The 22,150-nt window shown below is 38.7% G+C and overlaps 1 protein-coding gene across 5 annotated transcripts in view; it reads left to right on the plus strand.

Annotated features, from left to right (window-relative positions):
- kank1a (KN motif and ankyrin repeat domains 1a) overlaps nt 1-22,150 on the plus strand; it is a 48,375-nt gene that overhangs the window by 2,484 nt on the left and 23,741 nt on the right. For 2 of the 5 annotated variants that reach the window (XM_053481019.1, XM_053481014.1), the window contains exon 2: nt 11,572-11,661. Coding sequence is in view for 1 of the 5 variants with exons in the window: in XM_053481016.1 (XP_053336991.1) it covers nt 21,720-21,732 (13 nt within the window). In the remaining 4 variants the exon portion in view is untranslated. Of the gene's footprint in view, nt 1-11,571; nt 11,662-21,522; nt 21,733-22,150 lie in introns of those variants that run through there. The other 3 variants (XM_053481015.1, XM_053481016.1, XM_053481020.1) reach the window with 2 other exon arrangements.

Genomic DNA, 22,150 nt, shown 5'->3' on the forward strand with positions numbered 1-22,150 from the left:
TGTGTTAAAGGCAAAATACAACATTCATTTTTTGCAGTGGTAAACTGTTGGTATAATGTTGGTCATATTTGATAGTAGAATCCTAAAATTATGTAGTATAGTCAATTATAAAGGTGCATGTGTTTGACCTTGGTGTACAGTTTGGACGTGATAATTTTTCCAGCTCTGAGTTGGAGGAACATAGCCATAAATTTTGTGTGTGTGCGTGAGTGACCTGCGCTAAACAAAAACATCATTATGCGATGGTGAAAGGGGTTGTCATCGACTTTCACATGTTATCGCCAGAGAAAATGAAGCCTCTTGTTGCACACATCTGAAGCGTGGGACCGCACTCCCCTATTCTCTTAGTGTTTCATCAAAAGACAATTTTTGGATCCTTTCTTTGCCAGTTTCTCTGGTAGAAATGTGGGAACAAATCCACATCCAAATTTGGGCAAGCCATGTCCTGTAATATTGGATGATTAGAGATGAAAATTGGCTCATACAGAGGGAATCTGTTAGTTTATTTATTTATTTATTTTGAAGATTATAAAGAATGGTTTCAGTGTAAAAGTCGTAAATCTTAATTTCATCAGGGACATAATGAAAGACTACATTAAAGAATGAAGGAAAAAAAAACATCTTTCAGCTTTTATGTCTCAAGCTCAAAGAGTTTCTTGTATTTTTTTTAACACTAGGTACAATGGTGGTCCATGGTGCCAGTCACTGTATGACAGTGCTTTATTAGAGGGATAAATGTACTGGTGTTTGGAGTAAGGAATTCTGTGTTTGAATATGGGTTTGTTTTAGACGGCCGGCTGGAGGTGCATAATTGTGTAATTGCGGCTGAGAAACCTGATGTTGAGGTTGTGCCTGGTATCTCTTTAGCTGCGTAACTTGCACATTTCAGAAAGTCAGAAGTGTACTGAAAAGTCTAAAATATTAGAAAGTTTGTTTAACCCAATGCCATTTGCCCAGGCATCTATATACACGTAGGTAGGTCGTAGTGAACATTTGGTTGAAGTCTGTCTAGGGTTAGTTATCACCTCGCTGAGAAGACTCTGCATATGGAGATCAAAGATCAAGTGTGTGAACAAGGGAAATGTCACCTCAGGCACCCTGGCAGGCTGTAAAACCGCTCCATGTTTACCCAGGTGAAATTACTTCCACTTTGCTACTTAGTTGGAACAGTTTGCAAATCTAGTCTGTGTTGTTGCCGTCACTGCACGTCTGCTGTTATGGGTTTTCATTAGGTTAAGTGTGAAAAAGGTGTAACAACTGTCAACGTAATAACAGCCCATAAACATAATAAACCACAAACGTAATGCAGATCGGCAGCTTTTAATCCAATAATCCTATAAAACATATTGTTACATTTGTGGAAAGTTATTTCAATTTTGAAAGCTAAAGATTTTTACTTTCCCACAAATGTATCAAATCGCTGCAAATGTAACATCAACAGCTGGAAGTTTTGTGGAAAATGTTCTACGTGTATGTTTGTGTGATTAATACACTAAGAGATGCCAATCTGTATTGTGTGTGTTATCTTTGTGGGCGGTTATAATGTTGCTGGGTGTTACAGAAAGTAACACTTGTTCTGTGTGGGTTTAAAAAAATAATTATTTTTTGTATGTTTTTTGCAGGTTAGTCTAAACAAGATGTGAAACTGACCTGATCCCCAGTGTAGTCAGTTTAAAGCTCTCTCTTTGTGTACACTTCCTTTTATCGATTAGGATCGAAGTGATATCCTAAATTAGTCAGGGGTTAACGCTGTGTGAATATTTGTACCTGAATCATTTGCATGAGCTTGTCTGCTAATTTACTTCTTCTATAAAAGAAGTAAACAAACACACTGAGCTCTAACTGGTGCCTGTTATCTGCATTGAGATTCACTCAATATACTCATGTTGTCAGAGCACACAAATAAACAGCAATTAGACCCCTCAAACATGAGTGAAACCAGATCGCTTTGACTTACCAGCATTGTTGAACAAATTGCTGAATTTTTGTCTAATCAAGGCAATCAATCCCTACAATGATCTTGTTTACTTGATTTAATTGTGTATTGAGTAAGCAAAATGAACCTGTGGTGTAGAGTGCCATTTTCTTATTATTCAGGATAAATATCTTATTATCTAACTAGAAATATATAAAGTGATCAGATTTATTATTTAATATTAAATTATTAAAATGTTTTTTTTTTTACATAATTTGATACATATACTTTTCAGAGGACATGACAAATGTCTTAAATTCATAATTTGTTTCGTCTTGATATTAAATCCATGAACAGTTTAATATAGTCCACTGAGTAATACACTGCATGGCCAAAAAAAAAAGGCACATTCAGTCACCTTTAGCTTTGATTACAGCACACAATGTGCTGGCCAGTTTGTGTCAGCAAATAATTCATCTAGCTCCCAGAATCACTCTTCCACAACTTGAGTCCTGGAATATGCCTGTTAAATCAGGGAAGAAAAACTCCATTGATGTGATAACCTGGTCATCCAGTACATTCAGGTCGTCAGCTGATTTATTGCCAATAGCCCCTGGTTATAACGCTGCCTTCAGAGGCTTGTACAGTGGACATTATGCATGATGGGTGCATCTCTTTATGTGCTTCTCTTCTTACCCTAACACACCCACCGCTCTGGAATAGGGTCAATCTTAACTCATCAGACCACATGACCTCCTTCCATCGCTCCAAAACCCATTATTTATGTTCCCTAGCAAATTAAAGCCTTTTTTTTTTTTATTAATCCCCCTAACAAGTGGTCTTCATAGGGACACACAGCTGTTTAGTCCCAATCCTGTGCCTTCTCCTCATGTGTATGGAAATTCTTTTTTTTTTTTTTTACTATTAAACATAGCTATGGTTTTTGTTTATGATATTTTACCATGCAACTTCAAGTGTTTCAGCAATCTCCTTTCATTTAAAAAAATAATAATAATTCTGACCACACTTCTACAGAGTTGATGGTTCAGCTCTATCCCTGCAGGTTTGTGTGTTGAAGGGTTCTTAACCCAGTTCCAGTCATTTTAAATCTCCGGTTTTCTTTTCTTAATTCAGCCCAATAATTAGACCCTTCAGAAATGGCTCTTCTCTTCCTTTTTTGCCATTTTTGGTTAGCCAGTGTATTTAAAATGATTAAAAATAATAGTTTTACCCTACAAGATGTAATGGGATTTTAAGTTGTTATTTTACAGTAACTATTTTACCCCACAGCCTAGTTAGTTCATTTAGAGCTCACTGCATTTACAAGAATGCTCAGATTTATCCTTTTCTTGATTTTGTTGCGTCTATTGTGTAATGCAGTCTCTAATTTACAAACAAAGGTGTTAGTTTATTCTATAGGTGTTAGTCTTATTCTGTTTATTCTATTTTAGTCTAAATTTGCTTACTTGCATATTGTTTCACAAGGGTATTGAAATACCGAGCTTAAAAAATAGCCAGTAAATTGTCTGTAGTGTGTTTGTATAACGTTGGAATGAAATTAGATATTTTCTAAAAATGTTAGTGCTGGTCTGACATGATCGGACATGGCTCTTTCAAATGATGGAGCTCATTGTTTTCTCTCATCTATTATTCAGGGGTTTATTGAGTGTGCATTGCTGTGTTCTGTCTTGTTCTTGAAATAGGACTGAGCAAAGTGGATATTCTCAGTAATAACAAGTTTCACCATCCGCCCCGGATCATGGTTACATTGTTAAATAAAGACACTCTGGTGGCCATAGTCTGCAAAGTTTGGCTCTTTTCCAGTTTTTTCCTCACCAGAACGTTTGTGATTTCAATAGCCATCGAGAAGGTGGCCAAAGGGACCAGCTGACGTAATGCAAGTGACCCATGTTGGTTACATCAGAGACCCCTTGCTGTGGTCATTGTGGCCAGATAGGCTTTGATTGAAGGGTCTTTTGTCAATGAGACAGAATCGCACTGGTTCTTGTCTAGCTTTGAAGTCGAAGTTTGAACTGGTCAGTGTCGCAGATGACGTTTTTTTTCAGGGACAGGTTTTGAAATGATGAGACAGGCTTTTGTCTAATTGTAATGTCCCCTAGAGGATTCTGAGGACTTTCAGAATAAACGAACAGGGTATATTTCCTTTTTTAAAGTGCTCATGGAATCCAGTTGCTTACTCAAGATCTGATTACATGCATATTTAAGTGAAGAATGGCATTACTAGGATTTACGCTTGTATGAAGTGTAGTGTCAAATATTCACTCAAGTAAAAAGAACTCGTCTGAGCGGCTCATGTGGAAACACTGTACATATAATCCCATCATGATCTGGTTTCAACATTTACCAGATTATTCAGGAAGTATAAGAGAACAGCTGATATCTTAAATCGGATGAAGGCAGTCATCAGATTTAAGAAACCCAGTAAATACCTAGATTATAAGTTTAGTATTTGTACTCCTTTTCTACGAATGCAAATGAGCAAAGTAACTCTCTTGGGCTCATGCTAGATACAATGAATGAGGACGATATATAAAGGTGAATTCATGAGCGTACTTGGTAGCTACTAGTGACCTTGAGACCATTGTCGTTCCATCTTTTTGTGTATGGTGGTATCCAATTGAACAGAGAAATGTTTGTTGGTGCATAAAAAAATGTATCTATGTGGGAACTACTTACAAAACTAACGAGCGATCTGAATGACTGAATCTTGTATCTGTGAATAGTTTTCCTTTTGTTATTTTACTGCAAAATCTAAAGATTTGGGGGATAATTTTATTAGTTTATTCCATACATATAATTAATTGAATAGCTGGTAAATATTAATCCATTGATGAACTTGTAGCTTGTAGTTATGGATTTCATTTTCAGGAATGCATTCATCAGCATACCAGACACAGATTTTAACAAACTTTCAGACACTTCCAGAACTGTTTGGTTGCAGTTGCTTGTCAACACAGGTGTTTTTCTTTCTTTTTTTTAAATATATATATATATATATATATATATATATATATATATATATATATATATATATATCTAAGATGCTCATTTATGGATGTATACTCTTACGTGCTTTAAAGACATCCATGTGGTCTTTGCTTTAAAGTAACTGGTGAATGCATGTTTAAACATGAAGTTGCTATTCTGGACGAGTGTGTTCTTTGTCAGTTGCTAGGATTACCCTAGGACAAATTTCTCAGATTTTTGTTTCCTTATAATGGTAAGACTTTTTCTTGCAGAGGCAGAATTTTGCATGCTTAATCACATTCTGTATTTGTTTGAATAGATGGGGTTAAGCTATAATAATGAGCAAACCTCAGTGTTCTGGACAAAATGCATGATGGATGTGTGCTGTTCAGATATGTGCGCGTTCTTTTACCTATTTTGGTGGCCTTGTGTTTGTCTATGAATTAATGTCATGTTAAGGAATTAGGGGGAAAAGATGTGGAGTGTATTTTGTGCCTGAATCAACATTTTCTCTGTAACCTGATGATTAATCGAATAAAACTAAAAGCTACAAAATGCGTCCTCAATATGTGCACCAGATTGATCATCTTGATGAGCTCTGAAAGCATATAATTTCCTAAAAGATGGGGTATCTTGTTTTTAGATGCCTAAAATTCCCATGCAGTTTAGCTTAAACTAAGCATTATGGATTTGGTAATGTGCCATCAGAGCCACTGCAAAGAACCCCTTCAACTGCTCGGCTTTTCAGCTCAGCTCTGAATAGATTGCCCCTGGGAAGCGTGAGGCGCGCATTGCTTGACGAGGCCTGCCGTAATTGAATGTTTTGATAGCTCTTTATGATGGAGCCTGCCGAAAACATAAGGGGGGTGAGTCAGAAACTGCAGTCATGCAACGAATCCAATTGCTTGTTAGGCTTTAAACCCGGAGCTTTTTCCTATGGTGATTTTTGCCACTTAATGAAGATATGAATGAATTAAAGAAGAAAGTTAAAAGAAGAATTAACCCACTAGAAGCATGCATATGCTGTAGGTTTACCAGGAAATGGAATGTAGCTGGGCGTAAATCGAGCTGGTGCGTTTTAAGGCGGAGGTTTTGGGCAGGAACAGGCAGGCCTGAAAGAAATATTCTAAAAGAAAAAAAAAAAAAAAAAGTGGTTAGATAAGCAAAACTTGAATATAAATGGTGTTGAGATGAATGTGTTTAGTGGAGAGTTTATTGCTGTGCTTGGTCATTTTAGTGCATTAGTTAACTCGGTGTAATATTATTAATCATTAACTTGCATAATATTATTTTACTTAAGTATGCAAAAGATTATTTCTCTTCAAAGAGGGTTTGCTTTATGCACATATCTCTCATTGTTTTACAAGAATTCTTGACGTTTTTGGTGCAGAAGGAAAATATCTCTGTGTACTGTACACTACAGTCTGTTTGATGCTTTCTTATTTATACAGTGCAAACATTCCTGGAAGGATGCTCTTTGTGTTTGCTTAAAAACTTAAAGTGGACATGGGACGACATTTAAAAGCAGTCATAAGTATGTGCTATGGAAAACTGGGCTCTTCTGTATTTAGGCCAATAAGCACCAGTGTCCTCAGGTTTCACTCATAGCAGCTTGCTACGCCCAGTCGTCCTACTCGGATTACCCCTATACTGTCAGCTCGCTATCTCTATGGGCTACGCAGCTGACCTCACACTCGCTGTCCCTTTGGGTGTTCCAGTGTTAAAGGATTGTACAGTAATGCCAAAGAAAGAAAGGACTTCAGTGTTCCTTTTTTTTTTTTTTTTTAAATCCCATGCCTGCCTGCTCCAAAGGAATTCTGCTCCTACTGGAAAGTTTCTCCTTGAAGAAAAGGGTGATGTGATGATGATGATAACTTGACTATATAGGCAAAATAATGTGGAGACCTGACCATTACATCGATATACAGTCTTTCTCCAACCTGGTGCCCCAAGGTTTGAAGCACACAATTGTAAAGGATGTCTGTGTATCCTGTAGTATTACAATTTCCCATTTTGGAAGCAAGAGGTCTCAACCTGTTCCACCATGACAATGTCTCTGTGCACAACATGAGACACATAAAGACATGCTTTTCCAAGATTTAAATAGAAGATCTTGGGTGGCCAGAAAAAGCCAGGCTGTTTAGTGTATTTACGATTTCAGCATCATCCTTTTTGAACATGGCTGACCTTGCTGGCGGACCATAGAAATGTCGCTCCCTATTTTAAACTTTAAGATTAACCGTGACTTGACTGAACTTCAACAGCTTGCTTCCGGATGTCTGTCTTACACATTTTGATTGTCGTTCCCCCATGTGTTGCTTTGTGATCAGATTTGTTGTACACTATCCAGATGTCTTAGAAGTAGTCTTCAATTGAACATCATACAGTTAAAGGCATCAAATCCATGTTTAATCCTACGCACTGCATTCTCAATTCCTGTATTTCTAGCTTGACGGTCTAAAACCGTCACCATTCGGCCCTGTAATCTCCAGATGTTGTGGCCACCCTTCTAATTTGTTGGCATACCCAGCAATCATTGCATTCCCCTTTTAAACACAGCTGCAAGACATGGTGAAATGTCATATCTTATGGTGTTGATTGGTATGTAGGAGCAGGACTTGAGGAGGAAGCCTTAAAATGCTTCCAGTTACCGGCAGATGTGATGAGAATATGTTATCACTTCATTTATCCTTAGTATGGTCTCAAGCAGGGGCTTGCGAATGGCATAGAAGTAAAATGATCACTGGTTGAATTCCATAGAGATAGCTGGCATTCCTTTTCTTTTAATTCATCAGCGAGAGCAACAACATCAAGTTGCGGATGTTGGTATGGAGAATAGAGCAGTTAGCCCTTTCACATGCCTTATGATGTTGGATTAGCAGCATTTAAACAATCACAATGGCTTCATATGTCCGAGAGGAAGCATGTATTTTATGAGAGTTATTCAAGAATGCATGTAGTCGCAAAACTACAATAAAGCCTGCCTTCCTTAGGCCGCTCATGTTTCTATTTTCACAAATAAGGCCAGGTTGGCCAGGGTAACAGAGGTTCCATGCTGATGATGCCTCCTGGTGGGGTAGTTCTCAACCCTCCCTTTTTGTTCAAAGAAGGAACATTTAATACACGCTTACTGAAAGATCATATCTTTCTCTGTGTGTGTGTGTGTGTGTGTGTGCTTGTTGAGAGTAATGCTCAGGGCTACGTTCTTGAATCGCCCCTAGTTTGTTTATTGAAATTAGTGTGCAACGTGACACTCAGCTGGCGTGATGAAAAGCTGTTCTGCAAGGGTTTTCATCCCTTTTCTTGCTAATCATTCTAGTGTTTCTTAAATTATTTTGACAGCCATACTGACATTTTCTTGATGGCGGTGATGGTTCAGCAGCTGGTTCAACATGGCTGCAGTCCAGATTTTATCGTGTTGTTTCCTAGGGGTGGTTATTCAAATCTCTGCTTTCATGCGCTTGGCCCTGTTATGTAAATGACAGGTAGGGAATTCTGTCTGAGGTACCTGCAGACTTTCTTGTCTGTCCGATCATTAAGGAAAATGTCTGACTTTTTTTATTATTATTTTTTTTTTTTGGTATGTTTGGAAAGGCTCAGATTTATTTAATTATTTTAAAAATAACACTATTTTTGGCATTTTGCTGCTTTTTATACTGATTCTGAGGGATGGAAAGGTTTGATGCTTCAGCTCATTTGGCTCTTGTGAACAGTGAACAATGCATGTTTTGGAAAATGGTGCTTGGTCAGAGGACCATGAAATGATGGCTTAATTAAAAATTCCTTGACATTAGTTGGCAAGACGAACGGTGCTTTAACTGGAAGATGAGAACATGCCTCAACACACACGCACACACAAAACTTGAAAGACTTTGGCTCTTGAGTGGCTGGGATGTGGTGTGAATTTTGCACTTTGAAATACAATTACAAGCAGAATTAAAATTGTTCCCCACACCCAGTAGTTCATTATAATGCTGTAAAAACTAGTTTCTTTGCACCAATTACTTTTGTGTAAAACTGTATAGAACTGCAATTTAATTTGTTTAAGGAGTTTTCCGCGAAAAAGTAAAGCCGAAGGATATTGCGCGAGAACACAAAAATGCCAAATCTGATGTTGTAAAACTACATTACCTCATGCTATTATTCTCTGATTATCACTTGTATAGTCTGTGTAACTCTTTTCTGATCAAATAAAAGGAAAGGAACAGTGAATAAATTTCAGGGGGACTTAGCAGGAACAAAGAATGACCTCAACACAACAAATAAGAGTAATTACTTCAAGAACAACCAGCTTTGACTTACTTGGGATCCTTTAACATTTTTTGTTTTGTTTTGTTTTTTCTATAAAGCTCGAGTTTCTACAGGTTTTTGCAGTGTATAACTGACAAACAATCCTGTTCAGCTTGGAATGGTCCAGAGGAATTCGATGATGATGATAAATCTGTGTGCACTCGGTGGACAATGTGTTTGCTAATTTGATCAGTGCTCATTGATTCGTTAAGCCCTGCACGCTGTTACTGAACTCATTCCCAGGCATGGAATTTGGGTGCCAAGGTCATATGCTTTGCCTTGTTGTATAACAATGAGCCACTCAGGGTGCCATGTCTAATGAGTACATCTTAAGGTTGGAGTGACAAGACCATTTGACTTGTCTCAGTCTTCTAAAGGAGGAGCGAATTCAGTTTAATGAACCCCTAGTCCTACAAGCCACAGTAGCTTTCACTGGAGAGTTTGGTGTGTGTTCGTTGCTGAAGGGCCAAGAAACGGTTACTTTGACAAAGCAAGACCTGGCATTGCAAGTTACCTACTATTTCAATTCGCTACTATTTAAGGCAAAACTCTCTTGTAAGACTTTTGTGTAATGTGTAGTGATTATATCCTGCTGTGGAGAGCTCACTTTGTGCATATGCAGGGAAATGTTGATTACAACTTGTAAGATTCTGAAGGTTGTGGTCAGCCAAGTGTACAAAAGGTACAAGGCACTGTGTGAGGCGTGGGTGAAGTGTCTAAAGATAACCCTAGGACATGTTAACTCAGCACTGGCAGTTTTTGAAAAGGAGTGAATAGGTTTAGTTTTTTTCCACATTACTATAGAGACACCAGAGACGTTTATTATTGTTATTTTTATGAACCTTTTAATCTTTAGTAGAGAAAACAAGGCCAGAAATGACCCTGAAGTTTAGAAATTGAAGGGATAAAAGACAACGTGGTGGTGTGTACTGAATTATACAAGATCGTTTTGAACCATTTATAGCATAGTATATTTACAGTATATGTAAATTGTAATTATGTTAGCATTTAGGTCATAGTAGGTATTAACAGTGGGTTCATCATCAACATTTGTTGTTTTCTCAAAATAAACACCATTTGTTGAATTCGATTTAAAGATTCAATAACAATACAGTTTAACTAAAATGAGAGAACACAAATTTGTTTCTGCAAAACGCTAGGACGTGCCAATGAGACAGCGTTCATTTTGGAATACTCAGCCGATGTACATGTACACGCATTGCACTTCCCTACCCACTTGTCAACATCCATGTCTCTTTCCTGTGGGAACATCAATCCTGCTGTACTCAGGTCTCATGTAATTGCAGGGCCGGATAAGAAGTGTACGTTCCGCTTTGATGTTCAGAACTGACTTCCAGGTCACAAGGTCACTGGCTCCCTTATTATCATTGTACATCCTGCTGAGAGCGGAGTTCCTCCAGACATGGGACAGGACAAAGCATTATGATCATGAGGGCTCAGTAGTGTCGTACCATCATGGCCTTTTGACACCTTCTGAGATTATGAGAAGCACAAAAGAAGTTCACGAACGAGTGAGCTAATAAGATGAAAAATATCGCTTTGTTGATGGCACATATGGGACGTTTTTTTTGTGTAACATTTAGAGGTAAGAGGTATATGGTACATTTTCATAATGATTATTTGTATCCCATAAGTTGACATTTAAATGGAATGCTCAGCTTAATATTATGGTGTTTGTGTGATTATGGTGAGTTCTGACTCTCAGTGGTGCTGGTAACAGAAAAGAGTACATAAGGTTTGCATCCCATCTCGGAGATTGTTCATACTTAGCCCCTCTGTGTATTCTTTTGTTTAGTCTTACTCTGTAGTGTAACTCATTTGTGATTTTATTTATTTGTTTATTAATTACTCATGTCTGAAATCTAATAAGTCCGATTCCAGGGTGATGCTACATCCATCTGTAGCTGGGAGTCTAGAAAGCAGCTTGGCTGTGCTCTCTTAGGGGGCGGGGGAGGCGTAATCACCCAGTCTCGCATCCATCATTGCGACACTGGCCAATCGTCAGCGTCTGCGAGCTAACACATGCAGAACAGCCGGATTCACTTTTCTCCAAGAGGGTTATTCCGTTCACCTATGCTGTGTGAGCAGCAGTTTGAAAAGATGCGGTTGGCTGGTGTCACGTATCTCGGAGGAAGCATGTGATGGTCTTTGCTGTGGCTGGTTGGTAGTTGTGGCCTTGAAGGGAGCGTGCTCTAGGAATTGGTTACAAGGTCAATTAGATTAAAGGAGAAAAAATTTATATATTGTTTAAAAAATACAAATCGGTACAAAGTTCAAGATTGAATGTTTTTACTCTGGCTGTGAAAAAAAAACCTACAGTAAGAGAATTATTTATTTTTTTTCTCTTTTCTGTCTAGAAAGGATTTCCTCTGGACCACACGGGTTACTTTTAAGGAGTTTTGAAAAGTGTTTTCTGAAAGTGGTGTGTGCCCGCCTCTCAACAGCAGGTAATTCCTTATTATACTTTCTCACACTTTCAATGGATTGTCCTGTTACCCCTACCCTCCCTTCCACCATCACCTTTAAAGCACTTTGTTGTACTCTAGAGTCTGATAACTGTATGACTCAAAAAGGCTGATTACTGATAAAGGTCATGTGCCTGTAGGCTACGCATTTTACACCAGGTCAGCTAAAGCTGGCTAAAATACGTCAGTTTGGATGGAAACATTTGGCATTTATTTCGCCTCATATTTATTCAACACTCCAAGGGCTTTTTTTGTCCATGTAAAAAGGCCTGATATTTTTAAGTTGGCACGTCAGATTGTGGTTTCCCCGTCCTACTCCCGTTGCTCGAGCACGTATGCTTAGACAGAGCTCCATTGTGAAGGTGCTAGCTTTGTGAATGGGTGTCCGGATGCTTTTGACACACTGTCAGCCACAGCACTCCACACACATCATGGTGTAACAAAGCACCACATGCAGTAGTGTGCATTAAAAAACCTAAAGCACCCAAGACGTCCCCTATTTTTTGCTCTACAACCCAACAGAAAGTGTATTTTAAAAAAATACCCGAAATCATATTGACATTATTTTTCGGTCATGACATATTACATTGTTCGACTCTGTGTGTGTTTTAAAAAAATAATTAATAGATTATTTAAATGCTGGATGTTTCTGCACCTGATGACAAATCTTTGTTCACCAAGTCAACTTAATTTTATCCTTTATGTATTACTTTAAATGATGTGGATGATGGAAAATTGTTTGAAACTCCTAGGTGAGAACCAAAGAAAGAATGGTCTGTCCTGATTTTTAAGTTCTTTCTACATTGTAAAACAATCCTGGATGCAAAATATACAATAATCTATTTTAAACAGTGATTATTATTATTTTTTTTAGGCTGGTGTTTCTACACTGATTTCTACTTTGGCTATTAACGATTGCTTCCCCCTTTTCCTACTCTCCCTCGCTCGCCAAGCGCTAACGTTGTTTTTTTCTTCTCCGTCCTCGGGCACACTTGCGTATTTACACTCTCTGCTACAGTAGGTGGCAGTATGCACCTACAGTACTTGGTTTGTGAGCTAGCATTAAACATAAGAAGATAAGAACAAGAAAGTTAACTTTCGCACTAATCCTAATATTATTGATATTTCTGCAAAAATGTGAAGAGCAACGAACCCACTTTCTTCCCTGCTTTATCAGCTAAGGCTGTGAAGGATGAAACTGGCGACACTGACTGCACTGATGAAGTCACGTCTAAACAGCAATCTCCTTTTGTTCTCGAGTACGATTGTATAACATACCTGATTAGATCCCTGCCCGAGTATGCTGTACTGTGCCCAAGACCCACGTCTTTAAGTAGACACGAGCACTGTTCCCAAGCATGGAACAGTTATATTCTCACTGGTCCAAAAAACAGACTTTGGGATCTTACTAAACAATTCTGGCTCCCTATTATGGGAAATTTTTACTTTACAGTTTACACAGCAAAAAACATCGAAAACATTTTTTTAAATTATAAATAAAACCCAATAGGCCCCCAGAGTTAACCACTTTTAATGTTATTTCAGCAAAATGTGAAGCTAAGTAGATCCATTTCTATCCTGTTTAGTAATATGCAAGAAAAAACTGGGTACAAAAATATAATGTTAAAGGTGATAAAGAAGAAAATTGGAAACGGACGGGTATTTGCTCAGATCAAGGCAGGTGGGAAATGATTTTTGGTGTCAAGCCTCCTATTAGGGTTTAGTTCTTGGTTATTTTGACAAAAAGTGCTGCACAGTCTAGAGATACCTAGAAGACGACTACATGAGAAAAAACACACTGTGACCACACACAAAATGTGAGTGTTTATTTTATTTTTTAATGTTCTAACTAGTGATGTAGAAAAATGTTATGTGATCTGTGATAATTGCAAAGTATCGTCATTAAGAACTTGAAAATTTTAGTAAATCTTGAGTTGTGTGGTCATTTCTCGAAGTATAATAAAGTACTTTAAACTAGGGATGCACCGAAATGAAAATTCTGGGCCGAAAACGAAACCGAAATTTTTGGATGCACCGATACCGAAACCGAAAATGGCTTCATTAAAAAACATGTTTAAAATATTTTCTTTTTGTTTGTATTAAAAAAATGTTGCATATTGCAACTTTGCTGTCCTCATCTGAAACTTTAAAGTGCTTCCAAACCGCCGACATACTCCGTGTTTGATGCGTAATGACAGCGCAAACGAGACGGGAGGATGGGAGAGGCGTGGCGACAATTTCGGCTTTTATTTTCGGCGCTTTCTTACGTTTCGGCCGAAACCGATAATGCTATTTCGGCCGAAAATTTTCGGCGGCCGAAATTTCTGTGCATCCCTACTTTAAACATATTCTTAAACTTCAAATCAGTGCAATATTTTGCCTATATGATTTAAACATTTCTTTTACTCATTAATATGTTAAAGCTTAACGCATGTTGACTATTGTAATCTTCCTAAAGTCATTTCCCAAATATCAATTAAACATTCATACTTGGGAAATAGCTTTAGGATTGGCTGGGTGTCTTGATTTTTATGGAGACATTATGTTTTTATAAATTGTTTTATGCGTTTATACATTTAATCACAATGAAATATAATAATGATAAATCTTAATCATTTAATTCAATCAAAGTCATCTAAAAGTGTTAAACAGCATCTTTGCTTGGCACTCATCCTGCTCTGTTCAGGGCTCTAATCACACATGATTATTAATTAGCCAAGGGATTACTCATAACCTCATGTCAGTTGATCCACTACAGCATCACTAAACCCCCTGTCAATATGCCCATTCCACACCATCATGCATCCCGATATCAATCTGAATAGCAAAGAAGGCATTTAATCATTCCTGACCATGATGATGTCCCCCCACGTTGTCCCTATGGGCAATCCCCACCACTGAAAACAAAAGGCTAGCTATGTCAGGGGGAAGTAGTGGGACAAACAGCTGCGCCTACCCACTGCCCAGCAGATGGAGAGGCATAAACAGTAGATCAGAGCCTTGAATATGGATTCCAAGAGGAAACAATAGGACCAGCCACACGGCAGTGAGCCGATTCATGATTATGCAAAAGCTTGCCTGGTGGAGTCCTGTGACACAGCGATTGTGTAACACGTGTGTGTGTTTTCCAGCTGAGTTCCTCAAGGTCATTATTCTTCTTGTCAGTTGCTTTTTAGATCTATATATATGCAAAGTGAAATCGGAAATGACCTTTAAAGCATATTTAAAGACGAGTCGACAGGTGGTTTGTCATACTTTGATCGGGGATGTTCTTTCTAGTTCTCATGTATGACGTATGGGAAGTCCTCCTTTGAAGGTAGAAAAGGACATGGGCTCATATTTGATAAGAATGCAGCTTTCTTAGTGATTTAGCTGCGGCAGTGGATCAGATGTGGCTTTGTTTGCGTCGTACCATTTCATGCTTGGCCAGTTCATGTGACCTAGTCAGACAAAAACTACTCGCTTATAAACTCGGCTGTGTTTTAAACCTGGCAAGGTGAGTTTGGTTGGAAATTCATCCCACTTGAGACATACTGTACGAGTTATACTTCTCTGATGTTTTTAGCTCAGTTTTGCCAGCAAAAACTGCCTTGATCTGACATCTTGGCTAAATTATTTTCTTTAATATTTTTACTGAATTATAAATAATAGTTGCTAAATTTGCTGACTTCACTTATGCAAGGGTAACACTTCGTTACCGGGCACTCTGACTCTCCATTTGCTTTTGTATTATTCCAGTGAATATTGAATGACGTCATCCAGAGCCATTTAGGTTTAAAGGGTTAACTGATTTCTTAAAAGGCTTTTTTGGAATAAATTGGCCTTTTGGTTCAAAAGTCAACCATCCACCTCCATGGGGTTCCATGGGAAGGTAACCAGACACTTCACGGGTCAAACAGGCGAGCTGACAGGTTGCTGACTACAGCTGTTTGAAGTCAGGTGAGAAAAGCCTTGTGTTTTTTCCTTTATTTAACTACAGCTTTCTGTAGTTCTGAAATGGTACGACGGCAAGACCTTCTGAAGATCACCCAGCTTGTCAAGACATGGAATTCCTGGATCTGGTGCAAACATTTCTTTCAAAAGTTTAAAAAGTACAATGCTCCTCAATGCTGTCACAATTCGATCTTGTGCAGGTTTTTTTTTTTTTCTTTTTTCTTTTTATTATTATTATTATTATTTTGTAAAAGAACATTAGGATTTCTTCTTTATCACTGTATTTCAGAGCTCAGAGGTTGAAACGATCAGCCATGGGCCCCTCAGTCAGCCCGGCTCCACTGGAGAGCTAAACAAATAGCTGGCTCCAGCCTGTCCTTGGTCAAATGGACAGAAGAGGGCTAATAACAAAGAAAGGGGGTGGCGGGGGGGAAGGTAGAAGAAAGGGCAGCAGCAGCACGGAATGACCGAGAACTAGACCAAGTAGGAGACCTTCAAGATCTGAGTGATTAGTAAAGGAAAGTTTGCACTGAGAAAGAGTTGAACTTGTCACAATGTCTGTGTGTGTGTGTGCATGTTGGACACAGAGGGCGTGACCGATTTAGACACCTCCCAGCCCCTGCAATTGTCTCCTGGGTATGCAAAGAGGGGGTCGAGCCATTGTTGAATGACACTGAGTTTGGCCAGAGCCTCACTTCATGCAATCTCTGTGCAAGCCATTAAGATGCTTGCATCTTTCAAGCACAATCTTTTTTTTTTTCTGATTTTTTTTTTCACATTATAGTTTGGTTGAAAATGGCTTTATGACTTTATTATTTTTCGTTTGGATATCAGGAGCACCTTTTTATTTACACAGACCTTTTCGACTCTGCTGGAATCATAAGACGAAGCAGGTTTAAGGTAATTTTTATATTTTTTGTGTGCGACACCTGAATGCAGTCGATAAGAGACGTTTAAAAGAGCAAGCGTTTTTTTTTCTGTTTGCTCTTTAAAGTCTTCTTTAAAGAAAAAAAAGCCAAATCCCTTTAATAGTTTAATGTCTTGTTAAATGTAAATGAGCAGGTATTTATTAATTTTTCTAAATTGTTTTGTTCTTGTCTCTAGATGGCAGTGTTGGCTGGGTCTAATCACCCAAACATGCAGAGGCAAACAGAACAAATTACATTTAACACATGCTTCTTCACCTCCTAGGTCCAGATAACATACAGTAATGTATTGTGTTCTGTAGATTAGGTCTCATTGGGTATTTAACCCGTCCATACCGCACAGTGGTGGTGTATTATCCGGTATGCTATGTAACTGCTTTGAGAGAGTGGATGGAGAGAGTATTTTGACGTGTGAATAAGGGAATAAAGAAGGTATCAACATACTGTATATTTCGTGATTGAGTCAACCAAAAGGTCAACACCATCCAGCTGTTTGTATTTTACGCACAAATCCACATTGACAAATGTTTCATTTATCTGAAACAATGACAATTTATTCGAACAATAGGACGGGGGAATGTGATTGTAAGTGGCCTTTTTCTAGTTGTTATTCTGGTGCTGTAATTTAGCAGGAAGAAAATCTTAATTTTTGGCTGGTTATTTTAAGGTGCTTACTTTTTATCCAAGTTAAATTCTCTTCCTCTAAAAGTACAGATGACTTCTAAAGTGTGTGTGTAAGGGAGAAAGAGGGAGAAATCCAATCCTGTGCCTTAATCTTGGGATGTCCTGTATCAGTGCTTCCAGACACATTAGCATTCCTTATTCCTATTAATATTCAGCTGTCGCTCCAAGCCGAGTTTATTCTGTCTTTCTCAGGTGTTTTAGACCGATCACCTGCTGCAGCATACCAACTCCACACCTTGAGGTTCTGCCTAAAAAGGAATGCAGCTCTTTCATACAGGAATGTTGCTTTAACGTCAAGCAGATCTTAAAGTTCTACAGAAAGGGAGTGTTTGTTTTTTACTGTAAGCAAATGTGAAATCAGATACGCTCTTTGATTATTTAAGAATGTCTGGCTTTCGGACTCTGTTGAAAGGTTATTTGAGGGAAATAATTAAGGAATGGTCAAAATATCCATTGACCCGAATAGATGTTCTTTGATCTTTTTACTCATCAGTCTTAACCTCACTTTGTGTTTATCTATAATATAGTAAATATTAATAAAATAATTCTTCTGTTTTGTCATGGATTATCTGAGCATGCAAATTTGTGTTCTTTGGATTTTTAAGCACGAACAGGTTCAAGGACCAGAATAGAGACTGTTCTAGGAATGTATACGTGATGCCCAATTAATTAATAAACAGACATTTGGCCTCTCCCCAAGTGAGCTATTTATTGCTAATTCGTCTGGCCATGATGGTGCTGCGGACAAAAAGTAGATCAAGATGAAGTCATTCACACCGCCCGGCTCAAATGAAGGTGTATATTTAGCATGACTAAGTCACTTTGTCAGGCCTCTTTTTTTATTTTGAAATCTTTATGTTGCCTGGAGAGCATTGCCGTCTTTAGGAGGGCAGATTGACAGCTGAATGTTCTCCATAAACAGATGACGGGCATTTTGCGTGACATTGGTGCATGCAGTTTTAAAGAGCCAGGTAGTCCTGTACATTTGTTTTTTTTAAATCACAAGAAACCATTGTGGTGCCTTGCATGGGTTATTATTATAGCATGTTGGAATAGCTGTGAAATTAAATTGATTCTTTAGCCTCTCACCTTCGACTAGCATCTATTCAAAAATGAAAGAGGCTTTAAGAAATGCCATTTTAATTCGTAAGCCCAATCTTTTGAGCCAAAAAAGGCCCAACAACAGAGAAAGTAGGTAATTCAGGAAAGTAGAAGGGAGGAAGAAAACCCCTCTCTGATTCTGGGTGTTCATTGTTTTCTCAGACGCTTGTCAAGATGATTATATTGCTTTAAAGCTGGGTTTGAAAGCAGAGGATGAGGCACAGTATGGTGGCTTTGGTAATAAAAGTGTGGTCGTTCCAGCACCGCTAAGCTCCAGGGCCTTGGCCTCGATCAAGACTAATGCGAATGCACAGGTGTGCAGCCCTCCTGCCTTTTTTGGTGTTTGGAGTCCAGTCCCTGAAACTGCCATAGTTGAGTTAATGAACTTCAGCTGCTTGCATTCAAAGACAGATAGCTGCGAAGCTTATGTACAAATGTTCATAAGTGGGATGGGGTGGCCGGTCAGGAGTAGTAAACATTGTGCTTGTATGTAAACACCACTCATTTTTCCATCAGTGGAAACCATGCATGCTTGCTGGAAAAATCGCCCACTTTTATGATGTGATAGGAGCAGGCTTTTAGCTGCAGCGGCGGCTAATGAGGAAGCAGATGTCGGCGTTTCTGCTAGTTTCTGTTTTGGCTTTTAAAATGTCTAAGCAGGGTAGTGTATACATTGGTCATGGTACTTACATCCACTCTTTTTAAAAATATTTCTCATAACGGCTTTGATCGAACCAACAAGGCCTTTTGGGGTTTGAACAATTTGTTCAGCACCTGCAGCCTCCATGCTGTGTGTTTACAAAGGACACAACAGTGGTCCTAAGTTAAAGAACTGGTGAATGAAGTGGAACGACTGGGTGTTTCGGAATGATAGACCTCTTAAATGCCACTCCTTCCTCTGGAACAGGGGTTTTATGTTACTCTCAGTACTATTCACCCCTCTGTCAGGATAATTGCATTAAATTAGTTGGTGTGTTGATGTCTGGACGATTTAAAATAGGTCTCTAATTTAAATCAGTTGGTGCTAAATTGTCTGAGACTGGTAGAGTGAAGACCGTCAGTGTTTTGACAGTAGAAATAATTATGGCTCTGTTATTTTTCTCAATGCTATTTCTTTACATTATGCTAGAGTATGAGCTACTAGGTTTAATGGCTCTGCATACAAGGCGTCATATGATTATATTTTTTTAAAAACCAATCAGTAATATTGTTAAATCCATATTAAAATCTTAAAGAATTGAGTTGGCAGGACGATCCTACACAAGACGCTGATTCCTATGATACTTGGGGGAATTAGTAGGGCGTTTGTTTTGCAGTAGACTTCACATGCTGTGCACATCTGCACTCATGAAAAAGGAAGGCATGTTTGGTGTGGTTTTGTGCACTTTTAAAACAGTATGTTAAATGGATTTCTGGTTATTATTAAGTTTTACACATTAATCAACACACTGAGCTAGATTTCAGAGTGCTTTCCTACTAGGCACACTTGGTTTGTACTTGTATCGAGAAACTATTGCGAGTTTATGGTAGAGACAGTCTGCACTGATTACGTTGCATCCACTTAGGATACAATCTTGCGTACATTTGGCTTCTGTATCTGATTCGATCTGTGTCTGATCTGCTCGCCTTATCATCCGGGGAGATCGCTTGTTCGGTTCCTGGGTGATGCTGTAACCTCTCGCAGCCGGAGGTCTAGAGAGAGCTGATTGGCCAAGTTCTCTCACAGGGGAGGGATGAGAAGTACTTTGTGCCCCCACATTAATGGCGGTTCTACAGCCAATCAGGGGCGTCTGTGAGCTCACGCACGCTAAAGGAGCGGCTAGCGCTTTCCTCCGAGTGTGTTACCCCTAACGGTGCGTGAGCAAGCAGTTCAAAAAGATGTCGTCGGCTGGTGTATGCGATTCAGGGGAAACACGTGATAGTCTTACCATCTGGCTGAATGGTAGTAGTCGCCTTAATGTGGGAGCCCCCTAGTGACGGGGAGGAATTGGCCACGACTAAATTGGGGAGAAAATCGGGGAAAATAAATAAATAAATAAATAAATGGAATGATTGTGTTCGCACTAAATAAAATGAGTCAAATCTTCTCAGTAACGATCCCGGGTCTCTAAAGTGAAAACGCCCTAAAATTAAGTAGATAAGGTGGATCAATTATGGCTAGGCTAGCTTAGCAAGGTGCTAAATACAGGAATGAAATTGTTGCTGGGTGAGCAAGTGGCATTGTTTGTGTCATAGCAACCATGTGAATGTTAATAGCTCAGGTAGTGATTGGGAAGGCATAGAACATACTGTTAATACCAGTTTACCTGCAAGAAATCCATTAGGAGGGTGTCTTCTTGGTTGGTGGAGTTGTCTATGAGTGAACAAGCTGTGACGGGTAAAGGGAGGATAGAAATATCACCCACATTTCTAAATATTTGCACATGAAGATTATTTAAAGGGCTGGAACTGTTGCTGAATGTGTGTTCCTTTAGTCATAATTGTCATGGAACCAAAAGCCTTGTCATGTGTATCTAATTCTGTGGCTCAAACAGGTTTAGTATTAATGTTAGCTTGAATATCATATCCAGCATGTTTAGTCCTATCTGAAGTTCTTGTTTTTTTTCTCCTCCCTAATAGATCTGAACCAGTACTTTGCATAGACCTGCACACATCTGTAGAATTTTGCCCCTGTCTGGGTGGAACCGTCAGGCGATTCCTTTCAGCGCTTTAGAGACAAGGAATGTCTTGGCTGAGGTCTCCACCTTTATCTCACACCAACAGTGGAACAGCTAGCTCCATGATTTCCCCCTATTTATTGTAGAGTATGGTATTAATCAGAAATTCGATTTTTTACATTAATTTTTTTGGTGTTCCTGATAAGGAACATGGTTAAGGGACATGGCCTAGTCTTCTGCTCATAAACGGCACCATGTCTCGCATGTGTCATGTGATCCATACACACCATGTCCAAGATGATTTATCAATGTTTTTGTATCACCTGTGACATAATGCATCTTCAATGTAATAAATCTTACTTGCTGTTTAATTCGTCTGCAGTCAGGACATTTCTGGGTTGGGTGTTCTTGTAGGTGTGCCTTGCAAGTTTACACCGATTCGCGTGAAATCTCCTGCATATCTTTAACGTCTATTAATAGGCTTTAGTGCTGTCACAGTTTGCGGACATGGTGGTCTTGGCATCCCGGCTAGTCTTTCTACCTGAGGGTCTTTTACAGGGTGCAGACTGTTCAGGATGTGTCATTTCCTGATATAGGACCTAGATCATTTCACTGTCATCTCAGCAACTCGGCTAATTCTGGCTGCAGCACATTAGGCACAGCGCTAAGCGGGTTAGTGCGGGACTATGATCGGAGTATTCCCTGCAGCTAACTGTTGCAGAAGTGGAAGGGTTTTAGGATGAAGGAAGCTGGTAGGTCTATGTCGCTTTGTATATTGAGTATATGCTGGGTGTACTACTTTAACTTTAATTAAATGTCTGGCATCGGTTTAAAAAATAAGGAAGTTATTCTGAACCCCGGGTGTATATTTAAATCATGGCTTCTTTAATGCATCATAATTGATGATAGGATTTAATAGGAATAGTGGATTGTCTAGTCTATCCTCCTTAGGATATTAGACTGTCTCACAATTTAACAAGATTTTGCAGAAACGCTTACTGTCTATATATTGAGCATCCTTGCAAATGGATATGTAGTGTAATGTGTTTTATTGTGATATCTTTAGTCATGCTGTTAATCAAAAATATATATTTTAACCAGACCCTGTGGAACCAGTCGTGCATTCAATGTTGTTCTTTGAATTCGCCTATTATTTTACTATAAGGATGA

The sequence above is a fragment of the Clarias gariepinus genome, chromosome 21 (genome assembly GCF_024256425.1).
Source record: "Clarias gariepinus isolate MV-2021 ecotype Netherlands chromosome 21, CGAR_prim_01v2, whole genome shotgun sequence".
In the NCBI taxonomy this organism is placed as follows: domain Eukaryota; kingdom Metazoa; phylum Chordata; class Actinopteri; order Siluriformes; family Clariidae; genus Clarias; species Clarias gariepinus.